This window comes from Scylla paramamosain, chromosome 39, assembly GCF_035594125.1.
Source record: "Scylla paramamosain isolate STU-SP2022 chromosome 39, ASM3559412v1, whole genome shotgun sequence".
In the NCBI taxonomy this organism is placed as follows: Eukaryota; Metazoa; Arthropoda; class Malacostraca; order Decapoda; family Portunidae; genus Scylla; species Scylla paramamosain.
This window is the reverse complement of record NC_087189.1, coordinates 5335962-5357500: the sequence shown is the minus strand read 5'-3', so window position 1 is coordinate 5357500 and position 21539 is coordinate 5335962. Positions and strand designations below refer to the sequence as shown.

Genomic DNA, 21539 nt, shown 5'->3' with positions numbered 1-21539 from the left:
TTTACTGGAGCAGCACGTTAACCAGACTTAATGCTATGTAATTAACAAATTGAAGGAAGTTGCCTATTACCCAGGACACCTATTTTTTTTTTTTTTTTTTCTCTCTCTCTATTTCCTTACGGGATTTGTGCAAGAACAAGAATGTCAACCAAGCTCTGCCGCTACTTTAAGGAAAACTGAGGCAGAAGTGGTGAATGTGTTGCAGGCATTTTCAGTTGCTGTATTGGCCTACCTGAAATAATCTGGCTTCCTAACTGTGATATACTGGATGATTTTTTTTCCTGGGAATTCTTAGGAACACTGAGGGAGAATGATGAGAGCCAGCCAGCCTCATCGCCATAGGATTTAAATTTCTGAAGCAGCGCAAGACGATCACGTCACTGTAACCTAACCTTGCGTGATCCCAGGACAATCTCTACATAGGTGTTGTAGTACAGTTTAGTATTCATCACTATATGCGCATAATTTAGAAGCCGCACTTAATAAGATTATCCCTGTATTGTTCTGTATACAACTGGTAAACAAAGGACATTCACTATTACGGTGGACCGCATTTGGTTGATAAATAGTTTTTGGGTGAATGATAATGAAAAAAAAAAAAAAAATGCCTTTATGGGAAAAAAAAAAAAAAAAGTGATTTAGTTTATTCGCTATTTTGTTATCATCAGTTTCAAGTGAGGAGCCGCTCTATAACTGATATAATAATTTGCGTTATTTTATTTATTTATTTTTTTTTATATTATATATTATATAGGCATCTCATTGACTTTATTGGAGGAGTTAACATCATTTTTTTTTTTTTAATGAACATGTAGACAATGGGCACACAGAAAGAAGTAAAATCAAACCACTGAAATTGACTATATTTTGAAACAGACAAGCAGCTTTTGAAATAAATAAATAAATGAATAAGTATAGGCTTTATGAAGGCTTACCATTTACTGAAATACAACACCTATTGTAACTGCAGATGGGCAGGCAAACAGATATCACTTATGTCAATTAAAGTTGTAGGTAGTTACATCATTTGAAACCATTTGCCATATTTGTGATGTCATATTCTGATGCACAATCCCTATCCTCTCATTGTTTTGCCTTGCACAGTAATATTAAATGAGATTTTGTGTTGTAGAATTAAATTATATATTTTAAATTAAATTCTCTGAAACAAATCTGCACTTGACAACTATGCCTTCCAGTGTCACAGGATCCTTTGGGGGCAGACAGGGAGTGCCAGGCTCTCACCAAGACGGTGGTGTTAAATTTGCCATCACTCTTTTGCTTCTATCCACTTACATTACTAGCTCCTCTTTTACGCTAGTACTGCTTTGTCTGCTGCTACCTGCCGTACTAAGAGAGGCCAAGTGCCTGGGAAAAAAAAAAAAAAAGTCCTAAGAGATGGAGCCTGGAGGTTCTTATGCCATGGCCACCCCTGAAGGGAAGGCCACTTGTTCACTGCCATGCACATTCCCCTGCAATATTCAACACTTACACCTGCTGGACACTTTACACTTTCTTTTCTTCACTTGGAAGGCCACTGCCTTCTCACCCTACCCCCACAGCTCATGGCCAAAGGTTCATGATGAAAATAGCCAAATAAAAGCCACCAAAAGAAGTTGGTGGATGTACAAATTTGCAAATGGTGAAATCTATATACAAGGGAACAGTGTAATACATGAAACATCCAGAAGGAAAAGGCAACTTTCTGAATATGAAAAAATAGGAAAATAAATAAAATAAATGAACAAAGAATTGCATGTGCAGTCTTGTGTCATGGGTTCTTATTACCTAACATGGCAACTACCACCCACTCCACCTGCATGCGGCACCTTTCAGTAGCCCCGCCACCTTGACAATTACTGTCACTGGTTCCACCTTTCCAGGAACAGCATTCATCACGATGCACAAAATGATCAGTAATATTAAAAGAAATAGAGGACAAGATAGCAAAAATCAGATGATGATCACAACAAACTTAAGAATAAACAGATACAAAAGCAATAAACAAAAACATGCTGAAGACTTTAAACACAACCTGACAATAAGGAGAGGCCTAGGTAGTTATGACACTCTCAAAACTAATAATACAAATCTGAAAAAGAGCGCGAGTCTGAAGTAAAAATACCCTTCTAAACTCGTTGCTAATAATAGAGAGAACAATACACAATTCTTGATATGAAAAGAACCCAGACAAGCACACCCTATGACAGACTGAGCTCATAGATCATGGAAGTCTTAAAAGCTAATCAGAACTTTAACAAGCCTTGTCTCACAACAAGCTTTCTTCACCTTCAAAATGTTTCCTTAGTGATTGTGTACTGATTTCAATAAAACAAAAACTTACAAATAAAAGTTACCAGTAAAGTAAGACTGTTCAGATTCAGTGATGAAAAAATTTCTAAATAAACTATTACATTATCCTGATATACTTGAATAAGGGCTGTGGCAGTGTGTTAAGTGAGAGAAAACAAAGGAATTTAGGACCATAGTATTTTCCTATATGGTGGTCCTGACTTCAAAAGTTTCATATGCATAGTAATTTTAAAATTCCAGTTTTACTGGCCACTTCCCTTTTAACATAATACTATTAAACAGAAAAAAAAAAAGTAAAAAATGTAATTACATTACACAAATCCCTGATAACTTATCTCAATCAATGTGGACAATTTAATGGTGACAGAGAGAGCAGGGGCTTCTAGGCCTCTTCACTCCTGCTTTTCTTATTTTCCTATGTGGCTTCTGAAGTGTTCTGCAAGAGAAGTACTGGCAGAGAGGCTGAAAAATGTGGCAAATAACAGGGACGCTCCATGCCCGTCCTAAGAGACCATGTCTCTCGTTCAGTGTCAAGTTCCCATTGTCTGTGTAGTGTGGAGGTAACCCAAAGATCTGAAAGAAAGTTTTCCATTACAAGTTTCACATTAGAGATAAAATATAGGCTTCAATATTCAAATTTATTGACATACAAAATTACTGTTCAAGAAATGCAAATGAAGATACCTTTTCTATCTCTGTGATCCAGGGCACATCTCCATGGTTGTTCATCCTGACTGGTTCTTGACATCTTGTCTGGAGAGATGCACGGCTTGTGGTTATGCAATTTATCTTATCCACCATAGCTTTCCGGCCACCAATCTGCCAAAAATTGGTTAACAGTGAGCATAGCTAAAGATAACTATGTGAACATGTTGAACTATGGACAATGTTCTTTCCCATGCTTAAAAAAAGGAAAATCCAGGGAAGCAGGAAATACAAAAGATCACACTTTTTACATAATTAGCACCTTACAATCTTGAAATGGCATTCCAGAATGAGGCTGGTGGTAAAAGCCTTGAATGATTTTTTGAAGCTACTGTTTGGGCCATCCCAAGAGGGATTGCCAACCTGGTATATGCAAAGGTTGATAGACTCTCCATAGTTGTCCAGGATGTATAGAAAGGAAGAATAATTAAGTTGTGTGAATATAAAGAAAAGTGTGGAATGGTAAAGACTTATTTTGTTAAGTGGATTACATGGAAAAGAATGTGGTGGCACTAGGGAAGACGTGGGGTCCCTGGCTGGCTGGGGCTGTGTCCGGCAGGTCTGAGTTGTCACTTATGTACTTTCCTTGCAGTGTTACCAGATAAGGTGAGGATACTGCTACTACTACTACTACTACTACTACTACTACTACTACTACTACTACTACTACTACTACTATTACTACTACTACTACTACTACTCTTTCTCCAGAAAAGGTATATGATCACTGTTACGTTGCTAAATGTGCAGTCTCTCTCTCTCTCTCTCTCTTTCTCTCTCTCCAGACAAAATATATGATCACTTTTACATTGCTAGACATGCTTAGTGTGTGTGTTTGAGTAAAAGCAATGGGTCTGTCTGTCTGAGAGAGAGAGAGAGAGAGAGAGAGAGAGAGAGAGAGAGAGAGAGAGAGAGAGAGAGAGAGAGAGAGAGAGAGAGAGAGAGAGAGAGAGAGAGAGAGACAGAGAGAGAGAGAGAGAGAGAAAAAGACAAAAGTATCCTCACCTGACCTGGTAACACAACAAGGAAAATACACAACTGGCAACTCAGACCTGCCAGACGTGGCCCAGCCAGCCACGGACCCCATGTCTCCATGAGTGCCAGTAGGATGAAAGCTGATCTTGTTAAAGACATGAAAATAATGGACTGGCAGCAGGTAGAAGTGATGGAATCAGGTCAGTCATTTATTTTTAAGTAAAATTAGGTAATCCCTCTATCACCCATGAGAGAAGAGACCAAGCCAGAGTGGATGCATTAATTAAATTATTAAAATGATTTTGTGTGCATTTTCTTCATGTTTCATCCATTCAGTACTTATTTATACAATGAATAAACCATCAAAGTGCTCTGCCTGTACTGCAACATGAAAATTTCAGCTCTTTCAGGATCTAAGAGCCAAAAACACAAACCAGAGCTGAATTCATGCCATAAAAGTGACCAGTGGTTGTCATCAGCTCCTGCTAATCTTTTCAGTGGTTAATTGCTTTATGGGAAGGCAGTTTTTGTACTTGTGCACAAGCTTCATGATTGTAAGAACTATTGTAATAATTGCAGAGGGATGGGTCCGTTAGTCTAAGAGAGGTCTATGGGAGAGTCTTGACTAGGAGCTTTATGGAGGTGACTGAGGGGAAGGTTTATGAGGAGCACGATGAATTCAGATCAAAAGGCTGTGTAGATGATTTTTTTAACAGAGAAATACTTAGGAAAGAACAAAAAGTTGCAGTTTTTATAAACCATGAGAAAGTATACAGTTTGTGTGGAGTCAAGAGTGCTTTCTGTAGGATAGGTGCCCAAGAGGACTGTGGAGAAATAAGATGGAGGGAGGATGAGACCAATGGAAACATGCATGAGAGTTGTGGTATAAACACCAGTACAAATGGAATGAAATGTGAAATGGTGAATGCCTGAGAAGAAATACAAAGAGATGCTTTGGTCATATTGCAAGGATAAAGAGAGAACAGCATACCAAGGGTTTCATACTTAGCATATTTCAGCACAGTAATTTCAAGCTTAGCGACAACTTTCAAAAACTACCAGTTCTTGTGCTTACCAACCAGCTTCCATGCTTAGCAATCAGTGTGGAAGGGGCAACACTTACCCATGAGTGTGGCATGTGCCAAATGGGTGGAAAACCCACAACTGTACATTCAAATGTTTGATACAATATATCATCACAGTCTTGTTTGCTGATATATGTATTAAACATTGTTATACTCTAAAAATGCACAACAATATACACATAAAAAATATAAGAAGCATAGTACATTGGCAATGCTGCTCCATACCCACAGGTAGCAGTCTTTTTCTTATGGTGGCTTTGCTTTGCTATCAATCTAGACCATTTCTTCTGTACCCTCACTTGCACACCTGTAGATTTCCTCAACATTACAACATCTGTGGCTACAAGGGACCCAGTGGTGATGGTGGCTATAGCAGAGTGGGATCCTCAAAAAGTGCTGCTAAAAGGAAGTACTGCTCATGAAGTTGACTTAGAGTAGTGGTTCTCAACCTTTTGGCCATGGCAGGCTGTTATATATTATACATTTCTAAATAATGTGTGGAATCTGAATAAAAAAAACCTACATCACTCTGTCCTGGCAGGAGAAAATTTTCTTCTTTTAATGAATTACTTTGGCAATACAATTTCAAGTTATATAATATTGTTACAAATGTGTGTGTACATGTACATTCAATTATTATTACTTTTTTTACCTTATTTATGATGGTGGGATTTGGGAGAAAAATGAAGGGGAGCCACACAAATGTTGAAAATTCATGAAGGGGGGAATGGAGAGAAAAAGGTTGAGAACCACTGCCTTAGAAGATTTTGACAATGTTGTGGAGGCTCTGAGACTTGGGATAGAGGGTGTGGCTCAAGGTGGTGTTATTGCAGAGGAGGAGGAGGATGAAGCACACCTGTTACAGTAAACAACACTCCAGGACTCTTTAATGGTAAGTTTACATTAAATGAAAACCTGACAAATAATATCAGCTATAAAGAGAGGAAAGACTTATGTTGGTTTGTGAATTGATAGTGTAAGCACCAGCTGAAATTCATTCTTGCAAACCATAACCATTGTAATCAGGCCATGCAAACACATGCAAGGACTGTTGCAATACATCAGAAGCTTAAGCAAGTCCAGCTTTAACATGTACAACTAGCAAGAGTAAGCCAGCTTACTTTATCAATGTACTGACTCAGCTCATGGTTATGTTCTGGCTGTGGAGGAACATGTCTAGACATTCCTGAAAGAGTGATGGGTATTACAATTAATTATGGTTCCCTACCTCTTACTATGACAGTACAATAATGGAGCTGTAGTGACATGACAGTCACAGCTGACTAAAAACCAATGAGGCTGTGGTGACCACTCATGGTCTTCACAGTTTGTCGTGAGTGTCCTGTCACGGATTTAATCCCAGCAATGGTCTCTCGCGGCCAATTTATCCCTCATTCAAACACATTTCCCAGAATTTCCATGCTACAAGGGTAAGGGACACCCACGGTCTTCATGCCTCTTCTATTCACAAGGAAAACCTGAAACCATTCTGGGTTGGAGGCTGAAGCAGTTCTACTTCCACCCATGATACATGTAATGCCAGAACCCATTCTTTGTTCACAAGCAAAATTCTTCCTTCTGTGTTCACCACTTAGCTGTTTATAAAATATGACCAACTATTACTATTTTCCAGTGTAAATTGTCTAAGCATGAGGAAAATGTAATTACTGGTAAAAAATAAAACAAACCAGAACAGAGAAGAAGTTCAAGATGGCTGCCACCAACACAACAAGAACCCACTCCTCATTTAACACAGCTCATCTCACCAATTCTTTGTTTTTAGGATGTATCTACTCATTAACACAAATAATTATTCATATTCTTCAGCTGAGAATAATCAGAGAAATGGTCATTAGAGAAATGGTATACAAGGCAAAAAATGGAAGGGGAAAAATAATAATGTACTATTGACATTCAAATTGCCCACACAAACTCATCTCCCTAATATTACTCATTTCATAAATTATCTATGATTTTTAATACTCTTCTATTTTCTAATATAACACTGAGCACTTTTTACCCTTGAGGGCCATCTAGCTTTACTACAGAGATGATATGTGTGGCTAAATAAGACCCACTCACACAGACTGCACGTCTCACTCTTGAGGCATGTGTAAGGATACATAGGCATACATATTGACATAAATTTCTGGCACCATCAGTGACTGTCAATCTAACATAAAGTTGCCAGGAGCTGCCACAGCCAAAACCTAAAGCGAGTCTAAATCATTGTAAAAGGAAAAACTGTAGGTGGGTGAATGGGACCAATCAAAATTAATCCTACAGGTCCTATTTTCTTTCCATGTCTTGCAGCAAGGGTGGTCCCAATTATGTGCCATTTAGAAAAGTTGAATTCAAGTGATTTTCAATAATTAAATATCATACCACAAAATTAGAGCAGATGAAATCACTGAAAATGTCCACTCACAAATCTCACCTGGTATGTTTCCCCAGAAGCAGCGTGGTCGACTTTGGGGAGAAAAATGTCTTGCATCAATCACAATTGGTGGTTTTTCTAAAAGGCTGCAAAAACAGAAAATTCATCAAAACTCAAATCAGATGCTGGTGCTCCCCATGGAAAAAAATATATAATAATAATAATAATAATAATAATAATAATAATAATAATAATAATAATAATAATAATAATACACAAATGAATAAACCAATAATTTCATTCATCGGTTTGTTACCTATTATAAGAAATAAACTCATGATAAAATTTCATACTTTACTCCTAATATTCAAATCATCCAGTCCCACAGGTAGAGTCATAACAGACTGGTTAGCAGTTGACCTTTCAAGAAAACTTTTTTGGTATGAAACTGTAATGAATAATTTCCCAATAATAAGCATATCTTCTCATGGTAATTTTCATAGAAGAGTCTCAAAAGTTGAGGAAAAGTGGCTGTACTGGGAGTGCTTATGAAGATACCATCTAAGATAAGATACAGTAATAGCCAAAATGAGGCACAGTGGAACCTTAGGTTACAGATGCCTCTCATCATGATGTAAGTTCCTGGACAAAAAACACGTTAGGTGACCAATTGTGTCGAGTGACAAACACACAAGATGATGTGGGGCAACAATGATATGGGGCAACAAGCTGAGATCATCAATGTGAGACCGTCAAGGGCAGTTCACACTGGCCAAATTCTGGCAACTAGTCACTGAATTCAGCAGCAGTGACTTGTATCTCAGTTTTGAATGGATCAGTGTGTCACTCTCTTGGTGTAGGAACTAGCAGCAGTCACTGGGCCAAGAAAACTGGTACTGCCAAGCCATTTCAAGTGTGACATGAAGCTGAATGCATCACTTGTGTCATTCACCCAACTCAAGCTCACAGCCACGTGAACTTTGCTTCACTCCTCGGACAGTGTGGCATCAAGTTGCAGCGTGCTCAAATTTGTGTGTGTCCAGGTGAATCCATTCATTGAGAGTTTCCTCCCTTCTTATGATGAGCCAAGGATGACTCCAGGAATGTGTTTTTCCTTAATTAGGTGAAAGCAACAATAAGAGTTGAACACTAGTACTTGGTATCCATGTTTTATTGTTCTGTTCATGCAACAATCATGTTTAAAATTAAATTAAGTACACCTCACCCACACTTTACATTTGGGTTATGCTACTGAAAACCCAATCATATAATGATCCATTGTATAGTGATCCATCGCATAGTGAGCTTTAGAGTAAAGGGGGAAAAGGGAATGCATTCCTAGACCTATTATTTTTGCTCTCTAATTTCTGTGTTTTAGTGCATGTAATATGTATATATTTATACATATCCTATTGGAATAAGTTAAGTAAATCATATCATAGAAATAACAGAAGTAATAAAAAAGTAAAAAAAAAAAAAAAAAAAAAAAAAAAAAAAAACTGGGGCAAACAAGGGTTCTGAGTAATAGAGTTGGCCCCTTGCCACTCACTATGGTTGGTGATCTTCAGCTTCATGTCCACATTTAGGATTTTGGGGCCTTTTCACCAGCACAAGATGATGTAAGACATTTAGCAGACACAGATGCACACTTAAATATGGCTTGGCACAATAAATAAGGACAGATAAAACACAGTCACTTGAGTGTCCACAAGGCTTGATGAACAGTGTGATTCTCCAGCTGGGGACAAATGACAATGGTAACAGTGAGCATAAAGCATCACACAGTGAACCAAGGGGTACTAATGAAAGGTAACCACAAGAGTGGAATATCATGTAGTGGGGCATTGTATAGTGAGGGTGAGATGTACAGTAAAATCAAATTATGCAAGTTTTTATCTGTATTTTATCCGTTTAGTATTGTGTTTATCTTTACACTAAACCCTCAATATAATGAACCTAAGTTTACTGAATTTTGGATATAATGAAGTCTAAGGCCATCAAACACTTGTTTTAATTTTGCAAACTAACTTTCCAGATTACGGCATTTTACAAAATTATCAAACTGGCTCCTCCCAGGCAGCAGCCAGTCAGGAGTTAGCCATGTGTGATGTCATTGCAGAGGGTGTGGTTAACCTCCGTCAGAAAGAAACATTGCACCATCCTTCAAAAAAACATTACAACTTTTGCTTACATCATCTTCCTGCCTTTGGTTTTATACAGTGCACTATTTAAACATTGTTTTCTTCCAAGGTAAAAATAAAGTTTTATTACTGCACTGCACTCTAATTTTATCATGTACTACAGTGTTACTTACTGTACAGTAACAGAAAGGGACAGTAAAAAAAACAATGCACTAATACAGTAATGAGAGAGAGAGAGAGAGAGAGAGAGAGAGAGAGAGAGAGAGAGAGAGAGAGAGAGAGAGAGAGAGAGAGAGAGAGAGAGAGAGAGAGAGAGAGAGAGAGAGAGCACATACATATGTATGTTTATGACCAACTGGCTCTGTAAAAAAATGTGTATCTTAACTAACAACCTTCAGATATAGCAAATTTTTGGCTTTAGCAAGCCATCCTTCCCCCATATGTGTTTGCTATTTTGAGGATTTGCTGTAATGTGTTAGAATCAATACAAAATGGATTAATTCATTTCTGGATTCCAAGTGATTAATCAGTATTACATTGATTCCTAAAGGGAAAATTGTTTCAATTTATGAACATTTTTGATTATGAATGAAATTAATCAAATTTGTGAACCAAAGTTTCACTGTAGTTCCCTTACATTACTGTGCTGAGGGAAAAGATGATCATTCAGCAGTGGTAGCAAGCAGCACATTGAGAGGATCCTTATACATTGTTGAGCTATAGCCAGTCTATTATGAACACCAGCACTGCAGGATGGTCTTATGATAATCACATGCAGGAACAAAGTAATTTTACATGCTTATCTGCTTTTTATAGATGCATGGCATATTCTTGACATTCTCAAACATCCAAAAAAGATGAGTTTCCCCATTGAAGCTCTCGATGCTTTTCAGAATCTTGTAGAAATAAAAGAAGAGATAACCTGTTCCAGAAAAATCTGAAAGTATAACATAAGAACATCACTTCCTTAATAGTTCAGTTGAACTTTCATCTAGTACAGTACCATATCTTCAGAGGGTTTTTTTTCAACCTTTTTGTTGTCCTAAGCCAGAGGCCTTCTTACATAATGAAAGAAAGAAAGATGTGCACTACCACAAACATGGTGGTGGACCAGCCTAAAACATTTGACAACACCTTACATGGTATCAAGAGAAAGTTAGAAGTGTATCCTAAGCATACAGCAAAGCAATTAAAAGAGCAAATGTTTTGGGTTGGTCCACTGGCTGGCCCAATGAAAATGAGTCTGAAAAGAATAAGGCCAGAAGGATTAACTAAAATCAAAGGATAAGTGTCTTGAACCCTCTGTCTTGAAAGAAGTGTGAATCTGCACACCTCCATATACTGCCACTATTTTTGCTAGTGTGTGCTATGAAACACATTTGAGACTGCCTTCCATGAGCAAGACTTTAATTTGGTGTATGGTAATTCCTTCACCACAATATCATGTCCCTTTAAATAAGAAATAACAATGAGAACTTTTTTCAAATATCTTTGTTTCCCAATGGCTTTATGACATAAACTCACCAAAAAGACCCTTTCTCTTGGGATTCACAAGGCTGAGGTCATTGCACGGAGACCCACCAATAAAGAGGTCGATGGGGCACAGCTTTTTCACCTGCAAATGATGTTGCTGTTGAAGCTTAGAACACCAAAATCTTCAAGTATAAATCTCGATTACAAACCATTTACTGTATATTTTGGCATATAAGACCATCATCCTAAAAAAAGACACAAAAAAAAAAGTGGGTCATCCTATACGTTGGATACAAAAAAAAATTACCTTAAAAATTTTATGCAAAGTACCACTGTATATAAACAACAACCTTACATTGAAGCTTTTGGGGAAGTTAGACATAGTAAAATAGGAATCTGTTTAAAGAAAATGCACTGAAATGTTTTCCTGCTGAAAAGTGTGTAAACAAAATTAAACACAGCACAACTACAACACACTACTGGCACTGTTTGTGAACAGAGAAAGCAGGAGGCTGTTTTTCCCAAAGCTGAAGGAGCTATATAAAGGTCTTCAAAGCATGGAATCCCAAGCCAAGCACCAAAGGAAAGCAAACTGGGGAGATGAATCTCTCTCCAGCTTGCAATATTACAGAGGGATGAAGTCCATATACTGAGAAAAAATTTCAAGAATGTCAGTGTATTTAATAACAAAAAGCATGATACAGTGGAACCTCAGTTTTTTAACTTAAGTCGTTCCTGAATGCCGTTCAAAATCTGAAATGTTCGAAAACCGAAATTATTTTCCACATAGGAATCAATGTAAAATAGATTGATTAATTCTCAGACCACTATGCTTTAATAGGTAATGACTGATGCTCCTACTGCTAAGATGGCTGCTTCACATCTCCAGCTTAGAAATTTTTTTATCCAGAAAGGATGAATTGAATGAATTTAGTAACACAGAACTCATCAAAAGATATTGTTTATACCATGCAGACATTCTCTTTATCACTGATCAAGTGAGGGAAGCCTTATAGAGTGACACAGAGTGGAGCAACCCACTCACCACCAATATGAAGGTGATCATAACACTTAGACATCTTGCTGCTAGGAAAAGCAACTGGGAAAATGCAGTTGTGCAGTAGTGATGGTGTTGTGGGTCATAGAGAGTCAGAGGTGGCTCGGGATTACTCCTGAGTGCTGAACCTTGTTTGTTTATGACAAGGTTCTTCAACGGGATCACATATAACATTTCAAAGATTGCATTATTGTCTTACTCTCTGTCTCTCCTCAAAATATATAAAAATGAAAGAAATATTCATAGAACTATAAATTAGTAATAAATGGCAGCTTTTGATACATCTTGTACTATTTGAAATCAAGTAGCTTTGTTTGAAAACCAAAATATGGCATGGCAACCAAAGCAATTATGAGTTAATTTTTTTTTGTTCAAAAACCGAGTTGTTTGGAAAAGGAGACGTTCAATAACCAAGATTCCACTGCATATATGCATATAGGAGAAGATTGCAGCCAACAACCCAACACCCGCAGGCAGTGCAAGATAAGGACTTGTTAATATTTAGGAAAACTGATTGTACTGCTCATAATTTTTACACAATCTTTGTCCATTCATCCTTTTTCATGAAAATGTAAAACTAGTTTAGTTTTGCACTTGAAGATGATGGTACCTTATTACTGCTAATACATTTAAGGTTTTTTTTTTTCATTCTACTGGTATATCACTGTCTCACTTGTGTAGTGCTCAATGCCCTAACATCACCACAGATAGTTTGGTATTTTGGGTGTCATCTTATACCACCAATACTAGCTAAAACTATTAAATTCAGACTGAAATTTGGGGGTCATCTTATATGAAAGTCATCTTATCTGCCGAAATATATGGTGCTTAGAGATCCTATAAGTCTCTGGCAAATTAATGTCGAAAATACAGTACACTCATGCATTTCATTATTGCTTTCTTCCAAAGGTACAGCGCTAAATTTGAGAATTGCAACACACAGGATACTGAAAACACTGGAAAATATTTACTTATTATGTCTGCATGTCCCAGAACTGTGTGAGTGTGTATGTTTTGTCCTTACATCTGGGGTGATGCAGTGGTGCAGCACCATTGGATCTAAAACTGATGTGTGCATTTTGTCCTCATGTCTGGTATGATATGGCAGTGCAGTGCCATAGTATCTAAAAAACTGACTGTGCACTTTGTCCTAACATCTGAAGTGCTTCCACGGTACAGCACCATCACATTTGCCACAGTATTGAGACACCTCTTGTTTGTGTCTTTTCCCACAATGCAGTGGTGCCATTACCAGCCTTCCTCTTCCCCTCTCTCACTTGCAGGCCTGCATGACTAGTGTTGTAGCTAACAAGTGGTTTATCCACATAAAGAATTTGTATGTTCAGGTATGTGGGCTGTACACAGAAATACATAGCAATTATGTATTTATTTTTATCATCTGTGATGCCATTGGTAAGAATGCATGATCCATGCATAATGAAAGCATGAAACTCAAGGAAATACTGCACAAAGTTGGGATAGTAAGAATTTATGACTCTGCACGAAACTGGAGGATCACGAAACTCGGATACGGAGAAATTCAAGGGATACTGTAGTTCTTAAAAAGTACTCATGTAATTCATGGAAAAAGAGAAAGCTTCAAACCTGTTTACAGAAATAGAGGCCATGTAAATGTAATGATGGTTCAATTACTTAATACAGATTAAAGATGATAAAGATGATACTTGAAATATGACAGAATTCAGAATTCACTAATTTGGGAAAGTCAAATTCTTAATCATACTAAATTAATGAGGATATAATGAACTGCTTATATATGGTTTCTTATTTCTAAACAGATGTCATACATGATAAAAACTACCAGTTTTATACTTTTTTTGTAGTCAGTTCTTCAACGTTGCCAAGCAATGTGACGCGTGATCCAAAGTTTGAATTCACCACGGTGGTTGCCTTCTCATCTGTCTCACAGCTGTAGTACACCTCAACTTCTAGACCAAGCTTATCCAAGGCCACCAATCCTGTTGATTGATATCATCACTTTCAAACATTTAAAAAATAAAACAGAAAAATTGTCAGCAAACAGCAGTAGACTTCCACTTCCCTTACCCTTGAGTATTAACTTGAGACATAAAATGAGGAGCCATAGTCTGGCCAGCAGAAGCTGAATAAAGCAGTGTGAGTCTGCGTGAGTCAGTAAGCTCTGTGCTGACTGGCTACTGCTATATAAGGGAGAATCTCGGTTCACAAACTTAATCCATTCCAGGCCTTGATTCACAAATCAAAACATTTCTTTCCATTGAATTTGATGTAAATACAATTAATCTGCTTCAGCCTCAGAAGTATGGTATTTTTACATATTTAAGTGTTTTATGTTATGAAGAATATACAATGAAATTGACTCGCCCACAAGTGCAAACACACAGCTGCCCACTAATCTCTTTTTGATAACTTTGCCTTCCCTACGCTTCCCATTCATTCTTCCTTCACCCATCACCATCTCTTCTGTACTACCCTCCAACCATTCCCAAGCATAAATGTGTGTGTGTGTGTGTGTGTGTGTGTGTGTGTGTGTGTGTGTGTCACAGTTACACCCAGAAAAAGCCAACTCAGGCCTCATATTTCTATGGTAACTGAAGGGTTGACTCAGAGAGAGAGAGAGAGAGAGAGAGAGAGAGAGAGAGAGAGAGAGAGAGAGAGAGAGAGAGAGAGAGAGAGAGAGAGAGAGAGAGAGAGAATTATATTATTAGAAATTAAACAAACTACTGCTCACAGGCCTATGAATGCCTACACAAATGCCATTTTCATGTTTGGCAATACTTTCCTTTTTTACTTGAATAGTAATATGCTTAGGCTTCTTATTGCTATTATCACTAACACTTTTCTTCTTAGGTAACATAATGGAGCCTAAAATAGCACAAAAAAAGAGGAAAAAAGAAAATAATAAAATAATGTTTTGAACACAGTACTCACAAAGTGTTTATGCCAAGCACACCAATGCACAACTGAGCATGAGGTTTCATGGATTGTGGGTAACGTGCATTCATATCCTCAAAGCATTATTCATGAATCAAGCTTAAATCTGTTCGCAAAAAATAGTTCGTGAACCAATTTGTTCATGATGAGGGGCGCTTGTGAACCGAGGTTCTACTGTATTTAGAACTCCAGGAATTTTATTATTTTCAATATGCTGAACATTTGTCACAATTTGAGCATTCATCATAATTCATAACTGATAAAATGCAATAATAATGTCAAAATTCAAGCCTATCATCAAAATACAGAAGTAATAAAGAAAATACACCAATGAATGCAGCGGCACCACCAAACACTGACACTGACACTGCCTCTTCAAGGGTCACTCTTTAGTTCCTGTATTTTGTGTTGTGCTTCATAATGTACTGTAATTTATATGGAATTGTGTAAGGAACATTACTTTATTTTTATATTACAGTCACTGTAAAAAAATATAATCAAGAGTACCTCAAGGCTAAAGGTTTTTCTTGAAAATTTTAAGTTTCCATACAAACTAAGTCTCCTTGCAACCTGACATACGTGGATGATTTAACTCACCAGTGGCAATGCCGTCGAAGACTGACAGAACTCTCAAGGGCTTCTTGGGGAAAGATGATGGATCAAGTGCCTCTTCATCACAAGTGCTCATCCATGAAGCAGTTTTTGTGGCAGAAGTCTATAAATATGCTATAATTCATTTACATATACATAAGAATAAAAATATTAATAATTTCATGGTAAAGAGATAGGCTAGTTAACAGACAAGAATTCAAGCACAGTCCATCCTGATTCATGCACAGCCTGTCCAGGTGTTGCATCTGCCTGGATATTGCATGCCTGATTAATCCTCACCATCTATCAGACATCATTACAGGAAACAGTATTGCACACAATTTTGTACATGTACAACCAGTTCAAAGACCCATTTCTTCTACAACATTTGTTGTAAATGCTTACAGAGTTTCTTCATACAAACCACTTCTGCCTCCACACTTCTTTTCAATTGCTTAATTATTTCAAGTGCCACTAGGGCCAAGGCAACCAAGCAAAAACTAGGATGAGAAGAGAAACATCAACCATATTTCTTGTTATGGAAATGCATCTGTGGAGACTATGATGAGAGAGCTTTTTATTTATTTATTTATTTTATTTATTTATTTATTTTTGTTTTATGTAGGAGGGATACTAGGAAAAAAAAAAAAAAAGAAAAAAAAAGAAGGGCCTTTGGGCAAGTGTGACAGAAGGCCACAGTAGTAGGGCCATGCCCATGATTTTAGGACCAGAGATCCACAAAAAAATTTGCCAAGTATGACAGCCAACTTTGCAGACTGTAGCAAGCCTCAGTGTGGCATGCTGATTATACTAATTCCCACTTCCTTGAATTTAATTATAGCATAAATTTAGAATTGATAGAAAAATGGGTCTGACATGAAGGACAGACCTTTTCTCAGTCCGACAAATTTCTATCACAATTAGTAAGTTTCAAAGTTCTAGGAGAGGAATTTTCTTTACACAACTTGCAATAAACTGTCTGGAAACAGTACCTGGAAGTGAATTAGTTGAGGTTTTTTTTTGAGTTAACATATGCTTGCACATGATGCTGATAGCCTGTGCTTCATAGGGAACTCTTGTTCCAGTTGAGCCAAGCCATGAACCATTAATCTAACTGTAAGCTTCCAGCTTCCCATGGTGACAACCAGAAACAGTCATGGAACTCCAAGGGCAGCTAAAACAGACCAATGGTACATTTTAACAGTCATTATCAGACAAGTTCACTCTGCCAGGTCTGAGTACATTGGAACTCAATGCCTTCCCATCACAAGTAATGGGCTGCATAGCTGCACATATGATGATGTCACCTTGCCAATGAAAAGGTGGGTATGCAAGATGAATTTATACACGTATGCATGTAGATCTTTTTTGTATGTTGCATACATTTCTTTGGTAGGTAATGTGGATTTCCAAGAAATTAATAAGAACAGACAATTTCATTCACCATTTCTCTCCATTCTAGCCTTGGTTCAAGAAGCCCATGAGTGTGAGGGCTGAAGGGTTCACACAGGAAGCAGTACCAGGGAGTAGCCCTCATTATGCTTCTGACTGCAGAGGGTGCCACCAGTAGCTTCACACAACCAGTGCAGTAAAGTCTGCAAATAATAAAAAATATCACTTTCAGTATGAAATTTGTTGCTTCTGTTGATTCATTCTCTTCAGTTATGTCTTTTCATTGTTTATGATATACAGGGTGTCCCATGAATGGATGAACATATTCTAGGGTTTGGCATTTGAAGCTCAGATGACAATTATTATTATTATTTTTTTTTATATATTTATTTATTATTATTATTTATTTATTTATTTATTTTATTTATTTATTTATTTTTATTTATTTATTTGTTTTATTTATTTATTTTATTTTATTTATTTATTTTATTTTATTCATTTATTTTATTTATTTATTTTTTATTATTTATTTATTTATTTATTTATTTTATTCATTTTTTTTTTTGTGTGCGTGTGTGTGTGTGTGTGTGAGAAACTGATGCTATCAAAATGTATGGAGGGTTGTGGTGTGGTAGCTGCCTCAAGTAGTTGCCACAGTATTGTCATTTCTGTAATATGTGCTCAAATTTTTATCAAATGATGAATAGCCTTCATACTTACATATAACACAACAATACTATACTAGTCATCAATCTGATGTGAAATCTAAGTTTATCAACCATAAGTTTGAAAAGCTTATGGATTTATTGTACATTTTAGAAGCTCCTCTGTACAATTGTCTCATAAATTTATAACCTAAAAAATATTACATAACAAATCAAAACAACAGATACCTTTCACAATCTGGCAAATCACAAATCAACAACTTGCCTGGGCTGGCACACACCACACAATGCACCTAGAAAAAAAAAATGCTTAAGAGATTTAGTGTTTTCAGCTCAGCAGAGCAGTGAACATAATTCTTCAAAATTAATCTGTTCTAGCCTACAACACTATCTGACAAGGAAGGCTCCCATTTCCTTAATCTTTATTCTATAGTAATGTAGAGGTGTAATTTAATGAAGTCATGCAGTCAAGGCTGCTTTCACCATGTAAAATTACTCGCCATCTAGGTTGTTCATTATGAAAGCCCTCCCTTATGCTGTATTTATTGAGCTTTTCTGCAACATGAACATGTCTCCTCTAAATCCTTTGTGGCTCCCTAACAAAAGTTTTCTCTGCTTCTTTTAAGAAGACAAAAGCTGATCATGGCAAAACAGTGTGACTAAATATGAGACACTGAGTCACCATTATGTGAAATTTGTCAGGAACACATTTGCCAAACATGTACATGCCTTTTCTCACTTACTACCCTAGTCTACTTAAAGGAAATGTAAACCTAAGCTTTCTCTCTTTCTCACAATACATTTATTGTTTAGAGATAAAACAAGGAAGAAAAATCAGGAACACATGTATCCCCATGTTAATGTGCTCCTCACTCACTAACTCTCCTTGCTCATATCTATCCTAAGACATGCCACAGACAACAGAGCCGCATTATTGTCAAAGTAACTCCATACAGATAGAGACAGAACATAAAATAAAGAAAGGAAGTTACACACTCTTGCTTCTTCTATTCACAGGTTTTATATATGATGAAGCATCTGTATAGAAGAATTATTTTAACACAATAGTGTTGCTACATTGTCTAGGGAATATGCTACAGTAGTTATGGAGCAAGAGAAGTGATGGAGTGAGAAGAGGGACATCAGCAAGGAATACATGCACTCCTAATTCTTCCTTGCTTCTTGTTTTATCATTGTACAAAATGTAATTGTGCACAGATGACAGTATACCTGGATCTGGCATGAAGAATGTCTTACCATAATCAACCCAGGTTGGAAATTTGACTTGATAGACAGATCTTACCAATAAATGTGAAACAATTAAAATGACCAAAGGAATTTATACATAATGTATTCACCTTATAAAATCAACAAAACATAAGCTATACACTTACACTCATGCCAGCCTCCATGTCCTTAGAGTTCTCATCCAAATCAATCTGCCAAAATAATCATCATCAGAATCTGTCCTTTACCACCCATGCAAGGAGGTGTCTAAGGAAGTACAAAACAGGTATTAGCTCATCACATACTTATACTCACTCTCTTCCTTTAAAAAAAAATACATGGGGAAGACTGCAGTAAAATATAAAGTACTCTACAGTAAAAGCAAAATGTAACAAGATGAAATGATGTTTATCACACTGAATTCAACTTCAGGGATGAAAAATCACTTCTTCTTTGGACACTAAGATTTTGTTTATCTCTCAATATCTTGTCATATTTTAAGTTTAAGAAGAAAAAGTAATCAGAAAGAAGTAGGAAATGAGGAAAAATTAAAAGTGCACAATGTTGCCATCTAAACCCCAACCTCAGCCACACTGAGGGAATGCTGGCCCTCCCCACCCCAGGAAAAAAATGGTTAACAAATGAGTAATATGGATGAAAACATATATTTTGAACACATGTTTCACATAACTAACTCTGAAGCATATAGTGAATTGGCTTAAAAATATTCCATAAGTAACCATAAATGAAAAAGTGCTTTGACTCAAAACTACGGTGTGGCAAATCTAAATTGGCGTGTGTGACATATAATTCTCCCAGTGCACGGTTGTCGCCTCTCCATCTGTTGAGCTGACCTCTGTTCCATCCACCCACACCATTTTTTGGGGGGAGATGAAAATTTGATCAACTCATCATTCCATCTCATTCTACTTCCTGTACAAAGCTTGTATCCTTCTTTACCTGGCTTTGTTATTATTATCCCAGATTATTCTCACCTTAGTGAGTTTCACTCACCAAACACACTTCTCACACAATAAGTGTGATTCAAACTACTTAAAAGGAGAGTAAGATGAAATGTGAGGTTGTCAGGGAAGACTAGCCCAAGCCAATCCCTCCATTGTAAAATACCGTTGTACACGTGTGTAAAAGTATGGGATGGTTTGGAGAGGCTTCCATTATGGTAGATCTGAGTTCTGCAGACATAATGACTTGACCTTGTGTGGTGCAGGTGTGGGCAGGGCATTGGGGTGACAGCTGCCCATCACTCCACCTGGCTGTCCCTGGCAACATCACACAAGCAGGATGTCACGTGTTTTATCAAGTTCAATATATTTACTAAAAAGAACAGATTATTCATACAAAATGGATACCTTTATGTTCAAATATAAGAATACAGAGTATTTTGACATAATATACAGAGGGAGGAAGACAACAGTGTGCTGAGGGAGGGGGTGATTCATTAACCCTTTCCTTCCGGCAATAGTATATATACAATTGCATCAATGCGTCCGTAGCGACAGCGATCATACCCATAAGCAAGAATTTTCGTGCCTCAATTTTGAGCTCCAAGCGCAGTTTCTCGAGTCAGATGGTGAGTGGAAGTGTCTGGCATGTTTCCACATGTATAGTGTTGTCATTAGCTCTGGAAATTTAACGGTAACTAAGCTATTTTCCCTTTCTCCGGGTGACACGTGGCAACCCCAGCGACCCACCGGGTGGAAAGCACCATGATAAGTGCGAAGAGACATCCTGATAAGAGCGAAGGATCTCAGATCATAACTCACCATGGAGCAGGAGAGAACATATGTATTTAGCAGTGCTTCTGAGTTTGAAGACAGTGACAGTGAATATTTAGAAGAAACTGAAGAAAGCGAAGACATTAGTGAGGACTCGGAAAATGATTTACAGGATCCACCTGTTTTATCAGAACAGAGAGATGATACCTATCATTCTTTCATGTTAATTTTTTCATTATCTTCGATTTTATAATAAAATGGTAGAAGGTAACTTGTCAGAGAGAGAGAGAGAGAGAGAGAGAGAGAGAGAGAGAGAGAGAGAGAGAGAGAGAGAGAGAGAGAGAGAGAGAGAGAGAGAGAGAGAGAGAGATAATGTTATTTGCCTAAAACTTGATATGAAAAGGGATGAAATCTCTCTCTCTCTCTCTCTCTCTCTCTCTCTCTCTCTCTCTCTCTCTCTCTCATTGGAAGTGTACAATTTCCCCTCCAAGATGAGAGAGAGAGAGAGAGAGAGAGAGAGAGAGAGAGAGAGAGAGAGAGAGAGAGAGAGAGAGAGAGAGAGAGAGAGAGAGAGAGAGAGAGAGAGAGAGAGAGAGAGAGAATGTGTGTGTGTGTACGCGCGGTGTCATCGCTCTCCAGGCTGCTTCTGGAAGACGGATCACACAGCGGGAGGAGGAGGAATCCTTGATAAGGCATAAACTGAACTTTCAGAGGTCACATCAAGCTACAAAGTACATCATTGTATTCAGAATAACAAAGAGAAAATAATTATTAGTATTCAAACAGTTTTCCGACAATTTCTAGGTTTACCATTTTTGGCCGTCATAGCAAACGGGAAAATATTTTAAGCGCCGGAAGGAAAGGGTTA

General features: G+C 37.3%; 1 protein-coding gene across 4 annotated transcripts in view; it reads right to left on the bottom strand.

The window, feature by feature from the left end:
* Positions 1 to 1958: 1958 nt before the first annotated feature.
* The window catches only part of LOC135092106 (DNA (cytosine-5)-methyltransferase 3A-like), a 29426-nt gene continuing 9845 nt past the window's right edge, over positions 1959 to 21539 (bottom strand). For 3 of the 4 annotated variants that reach the window (XM_063990321.1, XM_063990322.1, XM_063990323.1), the window contains exons 9-19: positions 19103 to 19147; positions 17937 to 18001; positions 17096 to 17246; positions 15658 to 15775; positions 13960 to 14105; positions 11121 to 11211; positions 10392 to 10533; positions 7516 to 7601; positions 6200 to 6264; positions 2998 to 3132; positions 1959 to 2886 (exon numbers count right to left, since the gene is read on the bottom strand). In XM_063990321.1, the coding sequence (XP_063846391.1) occupies positions 2668 to 2886; positions 2998 to 3132; positions 6200 to 6264; positions 7516 to 7601; positions 10392 to 10533; positions 11121 to 11211; positions 13960 to 14105; positions 15658 to 15775; positions 17096 to 17246; positions 17937 to 18001; positions 19103 to 19147 (1263 nt within the window). In that variant the 3' untranslated portion in view covers positions 1959 to 2667. The remainder of the gene's footprint in view (positions 2887 to 2997; positions 3133 to 6199; positions 6265 to 7515; positions 7602 to 10391; positions 10534 to 11120; positions 11212 to 13959; positions 14106 to 15657; positions 15776 to 17095; positions 17247 to 17936; positions 18002 to 19102; positions 19148 to 21539) is intronic. The other variant, XR_010262749.1, reaches the window with a different exon arrangement.